Below are 15,184 nucleotides of genomic sequence, written 5' to 3'. Positions count from 1 at the left end.
TTTACATATTTGGTGGCTCCATCGTCCATCAACTCGACCTTAAGTTTGACTGTAGCCACACCGGCCGATGTTCCATTCATCACATATGAACATTAATTTACTGCACAAATTCGTTACACTGAGACTCTAGTGAAAACTCAAAATAAAAATAAAAAGAAGAATACGTTCATGCTCGCTTTTTTTCAGTCCCCATAAATATAGATTTCATCTTGCATTGTTAGTATATTTAATTAAATTAATATAATATTTCACAGATTAGCACGGAAAAGGATTGTGCAGTAGCATTTCCTCGCTCAGCCTTTAATGAGCACCCATATTAAAAAAAAATGTTTTATGGCCTTCTGCCATCTGCTAGCATTAAACAACCATTCCTAATTATCATTTCAGTTTGTTTAACATAGCTCATTAAGTTGAGGCTTTAACTTTAAATCACAAAATATAAATACATACACAACAACATATTTAAATCAAGGGTTTTTTTTGTGTGGGCACAGTATGGCCTTGGGACCACTTTTAAAGCTGGCTCTGTTCTTTGGCCCCACTGAGCTTGAAACTAGTAAATCAAAGTTGATTTATTCATTCTTGTATTTTTTGTATTTATTTACTGAATGAACTGATACATTGTATGAAATAAAAAGTCACACACTCAACTCATTGTAGTTAAAGATGAAAGATTTTATTATATAAAAAAATACATATTCATATTATGCATATATATAGTATAACCCAATTTACTAGTCATGCTTTTTTTTTTTTTTAACTTGATGCCTTTTTTTTAACTTTATGCCTGAACGTCCGTTTTGTCTCACGAACACAAAAGTTTGTGCTGCACTCTCGTAATTCAGCAACGGAAGTCTCCCAACGTGAAAACGTGCGTATGTGCACAGGTGACCTTCCGGCCGCAGGTCACAATCACACGCCTGCTGTATTTCCACGGAAGCTGATCGGTGACGTAGGTGAACCTTCAAGCCAGACCAACTGTTTAAAAAAAAAAAAAAAGTCTATTAGCTGTTGTAATTGGCTGTGTGAAGTGTCTGTCACATTGCGGAGGCGTGTTCATACCCAGCGCACACAAGTGGACGCGCACGGACACGCGCGCGCGCCCAAGCTGCCACCGACAGCGTGTCAGCGTGTCAGCGTGCGGGCGTCCTTTCTCACAGTAGATCCACAGTGGAAAGCGATCCGAGCGGCAGCCTGGGAACTAGTAAACAAACACAAGCAAGCGGCGCGTAAAGGCTGTGCGCTGGCTGGCTGGCTGCGCCGGGTGGTGCGCGACCAAGCGGTTACCAGAGGAGCCCCGCTCCATTTTCCTTGATTATTGCACGACAAGACCGGGATATCCTAATTGGACATGTGAGTTGCGGGAGTTTAACAAGAATAATCAGCCGTCTTTCCAAGATGAAGTTCCTCGCCTGCGCCCTCGCTACTTTGCTGCTCATCCGATCCAGCGCAGCGCAGTCAGGTAAGTTTTTTTTTTCTTCCTGCGCCCAAAACACCTTGGCGGAGTTTAATCACACCGATTGGCTCATTAGCGTGGAAAAGAAACTTCCTTAACGTATTGCTACCTCTGTGTGGACTGCTTTTTGGTTGCCTCCATTTTTTGATTTTGTTGAACCGTGTCCGAGGTTGTCTTTTTGGATATTTCATTTATTGGCCATCACTTTGAGCTAGATGTTCCGTTTATCGTCATGCAGTGACTCCTGCTAGGTCCGTTTGTGGTCCAGCATCTCCTCACTCGCCTGCTTAACAGTCCATCCACTCTTCATGTTCCTTCCTTTTGGCCACTGAAGGATGTTTGCATGCTACTCAATGCCGGCTTTGGAGCCAGCTCTTAATTATTATAAGCCGTGATGATCCTTCTTATGCTTTCTCAGAGACTTCCATGTTCGGTTTTGGATTAGAATGTTGGGATTGATGAGCCATGCATGAATTTTCTTTCTAAAGTGCTTCTTCAATTGAACTTTGGCAATCAATGTTGGACTATATTTCCAAACAAAATGCCGAGCTGAAGAAGTGACTATACGTTGTCACTCCATGGGGGTTGAAGTTCTCAGGCATGCACACACACAGATAGATCTACACACTCCCCCTCGGGCTAAATGCAGCTGAATGCAGCCTATTTGACACATGCATTAATGGATGGATGCTAGCGTGTGGAGAGAGAGAGAGAAAGAAAGAGAGTGACAGAGAGAGAGAGAGAAGACAGGAAAAGCAACCTCACTGTGTCGCTAGCATGCACGCTCAGCCAGGATATCTGTAATGCAAATTCCACCCAAGAAGAACCCACTTTGTGCCTTCTGGGAACTTTGTGGGTGTTAATGAGCCGATTAAATTCATTACTTTGATTAACATGTTGAAGTAAATGAGAAGATGTCAGTGTTTAATGCAAAGGATCTCCTCCATGTGTGTGCGTTTGTGTCAAAGTATCAAAGTTCCTAGGTGTTCCTCTTTGGGGGTTTATTTCATATGAAATGAAACAAAAATTCCATTGATTCATCAGTTTTAATTGAAAGGGTCAAAGGTCACACGAACACCATTTTGACAGCTTGGTATGTTTATAAAGAGCTTAAAATAATTTGTTATATCTTGGTGGGATCCATTATAATCTTTTTGGACTTATCACAGTTCATCAAGAAATTCAAGGATTTTTTTTTCGTTTATGAAAATCATCTGCACGTTTAGTTGGAGGATTCAGTTGGTGCATGTGTGTGTGTGTTTTTGTGTGTGTGAGAGAGAGGAACAAATGCAGATTTGGCATGTGCGTGTTTGGGTGACATTTGAAGACGCCTGTGCAGTGGTCTGCGAAGGGGGCTGGAGCGGCGGCTGAATGCCAGTTTCAAATTACCATCGGGGTGTCAGCTGGTCCACGCCGAGCTGGCCAAGAACTTTGGAGACCACTGGCAGAAATGAGAATTTATTATGATCTAATTAAGCTTTTTTCTTTCTTTCTTGATAGTATCAGTCTAGACTTGTCTAGACCTTTACATGACAGCATGATGGATGAGTGTGGGGGGGGGGTAAGTCTATCGTTCTCCAAATTAGTCAGCATTGCTATCAAATACATATCTGTGCTCTGTGTGGGGATTTTTTGCTTGGATGCCATGGAGGGATGGTGGAAGAGAAGGTCCAAATCAATCGTACTTGTATTTGAGTGGGGGGTGATATTGAGGAGGGTCATGATAATGAGGAGCCAGGCGTTTGGTCTTTGGACTCTTTGTAACCACTGCAGCGTGAGACATTATCAAGATGCCTTTCATTTCCCATCGCAAAAAAAAAAAAAGATCACCCGCAGCTTGTATCTTGCAGCTGACCAGCCTGTAACGCCCCCTGCCTCCTGTCCTTGACACAGCACGATACCGACTAAACCAGTAACTGAATAAATTGTCAATATGAAAGAATTTTGTCAACTGAAAAAAATGGAAAATGAGGTTATTTTTAGAGAATAGGTAAATTTAGATAAATAAAAAAAATCTTTAGATAATCATTAGCAAGCAACTCTAAAATTGTGAGGAATCAATACAGGCCAATCTCATTCATTGATGATCATATAAAAAAAAAACAGCATAAAAACCTTAAATAAATTAAAATAAATAAATAAATAAATAAATAAATAAATAAATAAATAAATAAATAAATAAATAAATAAATAAGCCTGATATAATGGCGGTGGTGGATAAATACTTAATTAAATTGAGGCATGATACTCTCAATTACATTTACGATGTCTATTTTTTGTGGCACTGCTATTTTTGTGGTGCGCCGTCAGCTTTTTTTTTTTTACGTCAAATATTTGCTTTGGCTCCGAAGCCGTTGGGAAACGCTGAACTTTGGAAGCCGATGTCCTGTTAACATGCCGATGGCGTCCGGTGACGTCCAGCCACTTTCAGGGCGGTGGCCCGGCACACCAAAAAGTCACAAAAGATGAAAAGGGCCAACGGAAACTTTTTGGATTGAATTCGAGATCACAAAAACACTTTTGCAGCTTGACAAGTTTCTCTGTGTTCTCTTTCTTGTGGACCACTGGAGGGTTTGTTGAACCCACCACTTGTAATTCCGCTCAGAGACGAAAAACCTTCATCGCATGGCAGACACAAACACACGCTCGCATGTCTCCTGTGTTTTCCTTTCTTCTTCCTCTCTACTCCTGTATGTGTATTTTCTTAATTTCCCCATTTTTATTTTGATCCTGGCCCAACAGGATATTACACACGCAACCGAAAAATGCAGCTTTTGCATTGGGAATTTCATCCAAAAAGAAAATTCGAAACCTCGATTGGATTCCAGCAATTAGCCGGTGCTGGATAAAAGACATCAAGTCGCAAGAGCGAGCTCTCCGGCATTGTGTACACAAACGACGGCTTTGAGTTCCCACTCACGCTCGTGTTTCCCGGCACAAGGCCAACGCAGGAAGCGGGATGTCGTTTTGAGTGACAGCGTCGCTTTGGCGAGGCGGCCTCGACTCTCTCAAGACAAGTCTGGGCTTTTTCTTTCAGCCCGGCGTTGCGGGGGTCTATCGCAATCACAAAAGCTTTTTTTTTTTTTTTTTTTTGCTCTGTAACCTTGACAGAGCTGTTTTAATGCAAGAGACGATCGCCGACCTCTAATCCTGGTGTGCTCCTGCTGTTTCCATCATAAATTACCCAGCTCAATCTTACTATTTTGAATATTTCTCCGTATTTGTGTACATGCTAATCCTTGCTAAAATACTCCAAACACCTAATCCGTTTCATTACACTACGAATTAAGGATATTTACTGTTTCGAGGCTTTCATGCGACAGCCGCCTTAATCGGGTCCGAACTTTGCCTGGCACGAAGTGCGTCTGTTATTCTTATTCATTCTAAGTGTGTGTTTGTGTGAATGTGTGTATCTGTGTGTCTATGATTGATATTCAGTATGCCCGAGCATGTGCACATTTATTTCCATCAGACAATTTGTGACAGAGCCCGGCCGGCCGCCTGTGTCTGTGCCTTCCTCGGCTCCTTATTGAATATTTGCCAGAGTGGAAGAGATGATTGTTTTGCTCGGCCGTCACCATGACAGAGAAAGACTGCTCTCCAATAGCGCCCAAATGTAATATCAGCCAGCGTTCATAATATCACGGATCATCGGGAGGGCACAAAGACGCATCGATCTGCTTAACAAGACACTGGCGTTCTGGCTCCTTCGACAACTGCCGTAGTCACTCGGCAAAAGCCGCCTGGCGTCCTCGAAAAAAGCCAATAACCGCCTCGTGACGTTCCGACAAATAAAAAAACATCTCACGCCAATTGTTTCCAAAACCCATTTCAAGATGGATTCCATTAGCCGCAGTAAAAAGCGATTTGAAATTGGAATAAAGACTCTCGTGAGTGACAGTAATATTGCGGCGGCAGCTCGGATTCAGCTCCTGGTTGAGTCTGGAAGTTAATTTCCGAGTGAAGTGCCCGAGGAGTCCGGCTCTTGGGAAGTCTCGTCCCTCTCACTCGTGTTTTTGGCTCGTGTCGGCGGTTCTTAATTAGAGTTTGTTTGTGTGAAATGAGAGTGATGGGGGAAAAAAAACTGGCGCAGGAAATTACGTCTGAGTGGCAATTGTGTATCTCACATGTGTGTGTGTCATTGTGTCAGGGGATGACATCCTTGAGGACCTTCTCTCGAAGTCGGTAGCCACCAGAACATGGCTTCCAAAATGGGTAGTCGATGAGCGTGAGAATTACGGGATGCGAGTCCAGGATGATTGTGCATCACACGGAGAAGTCGCCATGTTTCTTGTCCTCGCTGCCCCGCCCCTCCCAACCCAAATTCTTTGTTTCATTGGTGACCTTGCAGTCGGGCAGAAATATGGCCGCCCCTCCGGCGGCTTTAAAGGTACATAAAACTTATGTGTGTGCGTGAAGGCGGCAGGACCTTGGGGCCCCGGCTTTGCTGCGACGGCGAGGGGAGTCACCTTTAGCGGCAAGGAAGACGGACGCTGCAAAACCTGTCACAATTTGTTGGTGCGTGAGCATGCACTTGCGTTTTGGCCTGGAAAGTGACCGCAGATTGCTCATGGCAAGGTGAAGGGAGGGGGGGGTTGGTAAAATGCCGGCGAAAACAAGAAGGGTGGTCTAATTTCGTCTTTGTGTGTGTGTGTGTGTGTGTGTGTGTGTGTGTCCAGAAGAGGTTAAGGTGGACTGAGTGAGACAGTTGTGCTGTCTCTGAGGAGCGCTGCTATCATGCTCGCTAAACGTTCCAATTAATCAATCCTGCCCGTGTGTGTGTGTGTGTGTGTGTCTCCCTATGCGCATGTGTGTGTGTTTTATTTATTTATTTTTTCAGATTTGAGCCTTTTTACCTATATTTGTGTTTGAGCATTGCATAACACTGTTCATGGCTAAATATAAATAATATATATATATATTTTTTTATGATTTGATTTTTATTTTCATCCACTTTCCATTTATTCCCATTCACTCAAATGCGTCAAGTTAGCGGTTTATAAGTACAGAGGATTTATAATTGTTGGCCATGATGACATTTTCCAAATGATATTCCAATAATGAATTATTAAATCCCCTTGTTCAAACTTTTTTTTTTTTTGAAAAGCAGAATAATATAAAGGCAATGGGAGAGAGTTCAGTTGAAACATCATCTAAGGTCAAATTCTTGCCAACATGAAATCTTTAATGAGTTGTTTAAAGGACTTTTTGACCTTTGACTGACCTCAGGGGAAAAACAAGTTTAAGTGGAATTTAAAAGAATATTTTTCACACCATGTCTAAAAAAAATTGTTTTTGCATGATCACTACAAAAAGACCGTTTGCCAATTTGTTTGTTGACTGAGTTGATACAGGAAGAAAGGTACAGAACGCATCTGTCTATTTTTCACTTAATGTCCTTTTCATTATAGAAGCCCCATGTGCAATCCACTTGTGAAATTGCATTTAAAGTTAAAAAGAAGTCTGTGGAAACTCATTTGGCTTGGTTTAACACAAACAAACGAAAAAAAAAAATTCAGGGCACAAAGCTCCAACTTTCTTTAAATAGTTATGAGTTGTCCTAATGGCAACTTTCTCTGATACCCCCCCAAATTCTGCTACTGAATGAAAATTAAATATTTCTTTCTTACATCACATTCACATTGCCAATTTCACATTTCACAATAATATTTTTGTTTTTTTTCTTTATTAAATGAGAAAATAAAGAAATACTTTTTTGAGAAATAAAGTGAAATTAAATACTACCCCTGATGATATCATTGCGTGAGCTAGGATTTTTATTTATTTATTTTTTTACTTGGGTCAGGGGTCATGGGGTGACCAAGACATCTCTTTTTTTTTTTTTTTTTTTTACAAACCCCCCAAATTCTTCAAATCTCTGAAAAATCTGAAAATAGCTATTATCCAGCCTGAAGTATTTTTTTTTTTTTAATTCCCATTGTCATTAGTGTTTGTCGTATTTCCAGCAACACAACATCAAATCAGCGCATTTCACTTCCCAATGTTTGACAACACATTTGTGTTCTTCAAGCACACTTCCAGCTTTTCACTTTCCCACACGAGCCGGTTGATCCTGAATCACTTGAACTCCTCGCACATTGCCTCTTGCAGGTTTATTTCGAGTTCACCAAAGTCCCGAATGTGCTTCAGTGTTGTCACTCAGCCCAACAATAAGACAGCTATCCACATTCCGAGATAACGGCAAGGCATATATAGAGCACAGACACATTTTCATTGTCCGGCTCGCGCCCCTCGGCACAACTTTTATCCGAGTTCTTTATATTTTAAGGCAGTAACACGTGCATGCTAGCATGTTTATGCACGGCCATGTTGGCAGGTTTTGTGGCGAGTGACATGAGCAGGTGGTGCTAGCCGCTGCTTCCAGGCAGAAGCTCCACTCGACAGTCGCTTGAGACACGTCAGTTGTTTTATCACACGCCAGTGCGGCTTCACACAACTGCCGTCCGTCATGGCCGCTGTTAACGCAAGTGATGTTTAGAAGAAGCTTCCAATGCAATTTTTTTTTAGGTCGCTCTGTGTTTTTAGAAACTTTTGAATGTTGGAGCTGGGCAATTTAGGGCTTAGGAAGAAGCATTGTAAAATTGAAAAGTAATGAGTCCAGGATTGGAATTTTAGTTTCAATATTTCAAAACGAATCGGCAACCATGTTAAGAATTATGATGGATAAAAAGGGTAGGAAAAAAACAAGCAATAGCTTCTTGCTTCTCCTTTTTTGAACATGTTGATTTAATTGTGGTCTTGGCATAACATGAAATTATGTGAAAAAGTTATTTTGTGTTTGGTTGATCTCAAAAATCAACTTCAACTTCAAAACAAATATTAAAATAACGGCCATCTAATGTATAAAAAAAACTTTTCACGAAATATAAACGTTCATCCTTTTAATGAACAAAACAAAGCCGATGAAATATGAAAACATCCGTGGCGGTCATTTAAAGTCGCTCAAGCAAAAGTTATTGTCACATTAGAAGTAAACATTTGAGATGCCTTCAGTGACAGGCTGCAGCTGCATCCATGTCAAATTTACCGCTTCCATTCGCCGTGAGCACAACTTGAATATAAAATTAAATTGCTGCATTAAGCCCTTACTGCTCATTTGGCTCTGCGCGCGCCCGTATAATGAGCATCTGTGCTTTTTTTTTTTTCTTTTTTTTTCCACACCTGTCTGTTTTTGGAAGCCCCATTTTGAACGCCCATCCCACCATTGGCTTAGCGGCTAAGTAGCAAATCAACTGCAAACGCACGTGTGTGTGTGTGTTTGAAGGAAATATTCTACTGGGAAAATAGTACTACTAATTAGTGGAATTAGCCACAGATCAAAAGATTCAATTAGAAAGCTGTGTGGTTGCACAGAAGCGGCGAGGGAAGCTGCAACATGGCGAGCGCCTCCAAATTTCATGCTGGGAGGGACGCCATGCAGAGAATGTACGCAAGTCACCCTTTGGTGTGGGATGATTTTTAATTTGATTCATTTTTATCCCGATGGACTTGCTCTCTGCCATAAATGGAATTCGAATAGCTCATCGGTGTGACTGCACGGCCACTTTTGTGACGTGCGAACAAAGCAACATGGGCAATATTCCGTTCATTTGTTCAAAGACTCCCAAATGGACATCAGCAAATGAAACATGAGGGTTAATTAATGACCAACACACACACTTGATTTTCTTTGTGCTTCTGCATACAGTGTGTGTTTCCATTTCCTGTCTAATTAAAAACATAAGTGTGTGTGTGTTGAGATGCTCACGGTCACAGCTTGGACCACCGCGGCCAATTCACAGCACTGCTAATTTGCCATTTAAACGCCACATGTTTGACTCCTAATTAAAGATGGAAACACACACAGACACACAGACACACACATGCACACACGCACACATCCATGCAAGGTTCATGTCAAAGCTTATATCAAAATATAAATGAGCAAGAACTCAATTGAATCATAAAACAAAAAAAATGACACTTGAGCAGCACATCATTTGAGTTACGAGCATGGGCATGGAACAAATCGCACTTGCATCTCAAAGCGTCACCATCATTAAGGTTTTGTCTGCGTCTCTTTACATTTCCAGAAATAATATCCGCTTTACTTTTGTCTCAGTTTGGATCTTCTAGCATAAATTGGTGAATGTTGGAGCATGAAAGAGATATCCCGACTGCAAACTTTGGGCTTCCACTGGAGAATCTTGTGTTGTTTGGTTTTTGTGTATTCCCTTGCTGCTGTGTGTGTCAGGGGCGTTTTGTTGTGTTAAATGGGAGCGTCCAGTCTACTGCGTAGCCTCATTCATCAGCCTCACGCGGGAACGGGAAATTCGCCCGGGACCCGGCACACACCATTTCAAGATATCCCATCAAGGCTTTTGTGGAGGCACATTGTTTTTCTTTTGACCTTGTCGTCTGACATCCACGCCCTTCCTTTGTCCTACGTCCGACTCCATTCTGCTGCTCGGAGGTTCTGTTCGCGTCCACCAAATATTTCCCGGCAGTACTCTGACAGGTGTTTGTTTTTTCTTCTTCTCCAAAGCGTAATAAAAGAGATTTTGTAGCGGTAGACGTAGCTCACCTCAAGTGGGTGTTAAATGGATTTCAAAAGTTCTTGCTAATTTATTTTTCCCTTCAGTTTGAATGTTGTTCGCCTTAAGAGCTTTCGAAACTTCAAGGATCTTCCTTTTGAAAGGTGTTTACGGTGCTCAGGAATGTGTGGAATGGTGAATTATTGAAACCGTATAAATGAGATTGATTTTCATGAGGAAGTGATTTTTTGGGGGTCCTTAAATTTTGGTGAGGTCGAGGTAAGATGTGAAGTTATTATTATTATTTTTATCTTTTCACAGTTTGGCAAAGCAAAACTGTGACATATGCTTCACTAATGGGGATTTTCCTTTGAAAGGATGAGAAGAAGCAAGGAGGGGGGGCACCTGAGAATAATGTCTCACATAAAGTCTTGGGAAAGAGTAGCAGAGCCGCTCTCAGGGAGTCGGCCAGGGAGATTTACACAGTTCCTCTTAACCTTGACTGTGCTGTTTTATTCACTTGTTTCCCGAGACCCACTTGTCAGTCGAGTACATGCAAAAGAATAGCTAATGACTTTAGCGTAACGTGGATGAGCTTCACCAGCAACCGGTGACGTGATCCGTGGAAAAGCGAGGCGGCGCTTTCTCGGGTTCCTGCCAAATTTAACCCCGACCTCGCGGGATGCTAGCTTCACAACCTGACCTAGCGAGAGGCTAGCTCGGTATTACACAATTTGTGTGTAAAGCTAGCTAATTTTCACCCTACGCGGTGTGAATTAGTGAGATATAAACGTATTCTCATGTGTTTCGTTTGCTGGAAATTGTCGCCCTTGGATGATGTCCACTTTTCTTACCTCTCTGGAACCTTCACTAATTGGCCTCCATGAATTCCCCGAGGGAGGCAGCCTGTGATTGACAGGAGCGATAATCCAGCTAATGGCAGAAATAGCAGCTGTTTGCTAAGGTGTCGAGCACGAATGCAGGCAACGCGCGAGAGCTCGGACATTCTCGCCACCTTTTTTTTTTTTTTCTTCTCTCCCATCTGCTCACCTCTTTTGCAGTCATTCCTCGCGGCCTCGGTGTCATCATTAGCGCCGCGGCCTAATTAGCTCGGTGCTAGCTAATTGCGACTGTGACGCAACATCTCCGGGGAGAAACGCCGCGCTAATTTCAATAAGAGTAAACAAGCAAACTGCTCCCTGGTGACGATGGATTAATTAGAAAGCGTCCTCCGATGATGCCGATTGAAAAGATGAGAGTGGGAGAATGCGGAAGAAGAAAGGAGGGAGGCAGGGAAAGAACATGCTGGGGTGGGGTCGGCAAAAGTTTGCTTTCATTTTTTTTTTTAGTGGAGCATCTTGAGACTGACGCTCATTTTCAGAAATTGTTGTCACTGTTTGTTCTTTGTAGAGTTTGGAGACTCCCAAAGCTTTTCCTTTTTAAAGATTCATGTAAACGTATAAATATGGCAAAAAGGTTGTTCGCTGCTTTTTCTATTTGCCGTGACATATCAACTTTGCGTCACTTGAGCATTTTGGCATTGCTTTGCTTAAAAGAATCTCTTCTGATGCTTGTTATGACAGGCATTTTTTTTTTTTTTCTGCTTTAAATATGCCGATGGCAGACGAGATGAGGGAGGCGAGTGGCAAGCAGGTGTCCAGCTGGTTAGGTGCCACCTCCACAAGAGAGAAGTGCCAGTCACAGCAAAACGCTCCGAATGTGCTGTACCTTCCCGTCTGTCTGCTTGCAGCCTTGCGGACACATTGCACTTGTCAACTCATCATCACGTCATCAAACCGATTTGCACAGTGTGATCGTTTTTGCCCGTGTAGGTACCACATGTACTCGGGTGTTCGGATCCGTTCGGCGTCCAAGCACTTTTGATGACGTCACGATTTTCTTCTGAAAACAATTCTAGAAAATGGGGTGTCAAAATTGCTAGCAATATCTGTATCATTTAAAAGTGAAGACAATTTGTAACTTTGGTGTTGTCAGATGAAGTTGATGCACAATTTGTCTTCGGGGGGGCCACATAAAATGATGTGACGGGCCGCATCTGGCCCCCGGGCCTTAAGTTTGACACCAATGGTGTACGATCAGGGATTGTTTATTTGAGACCAATTTGATTTATTATTTATGTTTGGAAAAAAAACCACATTGTGACATTATTTCTAATCAGGCAACCGTCCAATCAAAACGTCCAACATACAATCCACGCCACGATTACAAATTGACACCAGTTGTGGTTGCGAATTTGACATTTTAAAAACGTCAAAAGCGTTAATAAAACAAATAAACACCGACTGTACATTGTAAGATCATTCGCATCTCCTTGTAACTCTCAGAGGGCGACGTGGGATGAATTGGATTTGAATAGCAACCTTCATTTTCAACTTTTAAATACACAGAAGAGGTAAATAGAGCCGCGTTACTCAGGAGATGTGGCGGGAAGAGCTCAAGCTATTGTCCTCTCACACTTCTTAACGGCCGCCTTCGGGGAACGCAGGTGTGGACGCATTTGTCGTGATGGCCGATTAAAACGAGCGACTTTGCCACCCTAAACACACGTGGAAGGAGGTCAGGAGGCCGAGGGGAGGAAGAAAGGGTGGTGGCTATCTTGAGGATTTATCGGTGGCGTGATTAAATCTCAGGGTCGGCGGCGCGGAATCGCCTTTTCGTTCGTCCTCGTGCGTGGAGATGGATGGAGCGTGCCACGTCCGTGAGAGAATGGCGTTTTGTTGTCCGTACACTTATACGAGATGATTTGCCTGTCACTTGAAGCCATTTTACTCGACTTGCGGGCTTGACTTGATAGTTTATAGCGTGGACAAATGACGTTTATAGCTTGGTGCTTTATATTGATTTGCAAGCACTTCCAGCGTGTGCGTGAGCATGTGTGAAAGTGCAAGAAATGTATTTTAAAATATGACTGACAGAGTGAAAACTTTAACTGATATAGGGAGGCAGGAATGACAAAATGAGATTTGCGATTGGTTTGTCGCTCCTAGCTTAATGATGCTAAACGGCAATTTTTATGAAAGATAAACATGTTGTGAAGCTAATCTGTAAAAAAATTTTTGGGAAAAATCACCCAAAATCTAAAGGATTAGAAATTTGGCATTTCGACACATTTTTTCAATCTCTCAGCACGTAGCATGGTTTTGGCATTTGAGCTACGAAAGCGTGCTAATGCTAAATATTGGCGGTCTGTTAAAATGGCGTCAAGTTACTGTTAATGACGTGTTACCTTATTAATTGCTCCGGCTATCTAAAGCTCAGCTATCTCACGGCATAGCAGAGAGGGAGTGAAAATTACAGTTTCGTGACTCGCTGGGAGCTAGCATGGAAAAACAAAGATGGATGGATCAATTTGTGCCATAATGTATCCAGAAGCAGCTTTTTTTTTTTGTATTCTGCTTTGTACAATTATGACTACGTAGTTCGCAAAGTGAACAATTTTCCGGGCTATGTCCAAATGAACCTCAATTTGCTTCATATCACAGATTTCCCATTTCAATGCTTGTTGATATGTTTTGAGTTTTCAATCATAATCCCTGCCTGTGTACATGCTGCTCACTCATCTTCTGTTTTTAACCAAAGCTCTAGGAAAAAAAAAAAAGGCTTGGCTAGCACCAGCACCAAGCTGTGATGGTCAATTTTGGCGCACCACATCATGATTCCGAAAAAATCGAGCGATCAAACGCTCGTTTAATAGCTTCGTTATTTTACGTTGAAAGCTATGATTATTTTTCCATCGGCATGGCAACTCATTCATTTCACTTGTGAAGCCACAATGTGAATTTTGGCCACGGCAATGTCCCGCTTTTCTTGTCGGAACGGGACAGACGAATAAATGTTGGCTTTCCTGTTCTGCCTCTGATGTGCCAATTTAGCGGTGTGAAAGCGGCTTTTCCAAATCCAATAAATCCACATCATGTCCGTCAAAATTCGTAAAGCTCCTTTCCAAACAGACACCTGCCATGGAACAATTAAGGGGATTGTTTACTTTTGTAGTCGTTAACTTAATTTGCTAGAAAGGTTGCTTATTTGAAGATGGCGCCATTAATTGGAATCGTATGCCGTCAAAGTCTGCAGTCACGCTGAGCCCGCCGACAAGAGAAAAGTCGGTAATAGTTAACCGGAGCTAATGAACGCCGTTGCACCTTTCTCACAAACTCAATTTGAAAGGTTTAGGAGCCATGGGAGATGGAAAAAAAAAACAGCCAAATTATCTTTGAGGCCGACGGGTTTTGCTTTGCGCCAGACAGAAAATTACAGCGATCAATTTTGAACAAAACAAGCCGTTTGCAAATTCATCTAATCTGGCTATTTGCACTTATTGTCAATCGGGGATTTCTTACCCATTGTGACTTTCAATCTTGAGGGGATAGAATGCTGGCCGGCTCCCATGGAGTAATCGTTTTTTAAATTGTATAGTGGTTAATGATATGTAAAAAATAACATACCATTACTGATTACCTCAAAGTGACTGATTTCAACAACACGTAAAATAGAGTTTGTAAAGTGTGACTGTTCTTCGTATTTTCATGAAAACAAAAAAACTTTGACATGAGATCAAGACACGTGGAAAGTGTTAACTGAAATGCATATTTTCCCTTTAACTTTGTTATTTGACAGACATCTGCCCTTCATTTTTTTTGGGCACAGGCTGTTTTATGAAACGGCTGAGCTCAGTTTTCGCTCAACAAAAAGAGCATCCTCAGCACTTGTCACAGGCACTTCCTGGCCAAGCCTCATTTGCATAATGAGGAGTGGACTGATGTGCGCGGAGATATTAAAGGTCAATAACTTATTGTTGTGAAATATCAGCGTACTCGAAACTGGTCGACATCCATTCGACTTGTGAAAAAGGTTTCGACTCCGATGTTTTTGCTAATATTTGAAAAGGGAGAAGTTGCCCTTGTGTTCAACCGTCACGATATCTCAAGCAAGGAAGTGAAACATATGCTAATCCTCAACTGAGCCATTCTGATGTTTTTGCGGGGGATTAAGGGGTCGGAAGGCCGCGTCCGCTGATAGCGAGTGCGGCGGGATTTTTTTTTTTTTTGACCGCAATAGATGTGCTGTCGGGAAAGCAGAAAGACAGCAGGGATCCAGATGAAACGCACAAGTAGCCAGATCGAAATGGAATCTGCCAACGTCTGATCGCTCTTTGGCTTCCACGACAATAGCC

The 15,184-nt window shown here is 42.1% G+C and overlaps 1 protein-coding gene across 1 annotated transcript in view; it reads left to right on the top strand.

Moving 5' to 3' along the window:
- The first annotated feature begins 947 nt into the window (after positions 1-947).
- LOC148402856 (receptor tyrosine-protein kinase erbB-4-like) overlaps positions 948-15,184 on the top strand; it is a 114,742-nt gene continuing 100,505 nt past the window's right edge. Inside the window, exon 1 of the mRNA XM_088369874.1 lies at positions 948-1,462. Within this exon, the coding sequence (XP_088226000.1) occupies positions 1,399-1,462 (64 nt within the window). The 5' untranslated portion in view covers positions 948-1,398. The remainder of the gene's footprint in view (positions 1,463-15,184) is intronic.

Source organism: Syngnathus floridae, chromosome 2 (genome assembly GCF_059516105.1).
Source record: "Syngnathus floridae isolate MCC-2025c chromosome 2, RoL_Sflo_1.0, whole genome shotgun sequence".
In the NCBI taxonomy this organism is placed as follows: Eukaryota; Metazoa; Chordata; class Actinopteri; order Syngnathiformes; family Syngnathidae; genus Syngnathus; species Syngnathus floridae.
This window is presented reverse-complemented; position numbering and strand designations above follow the sequence as displayed.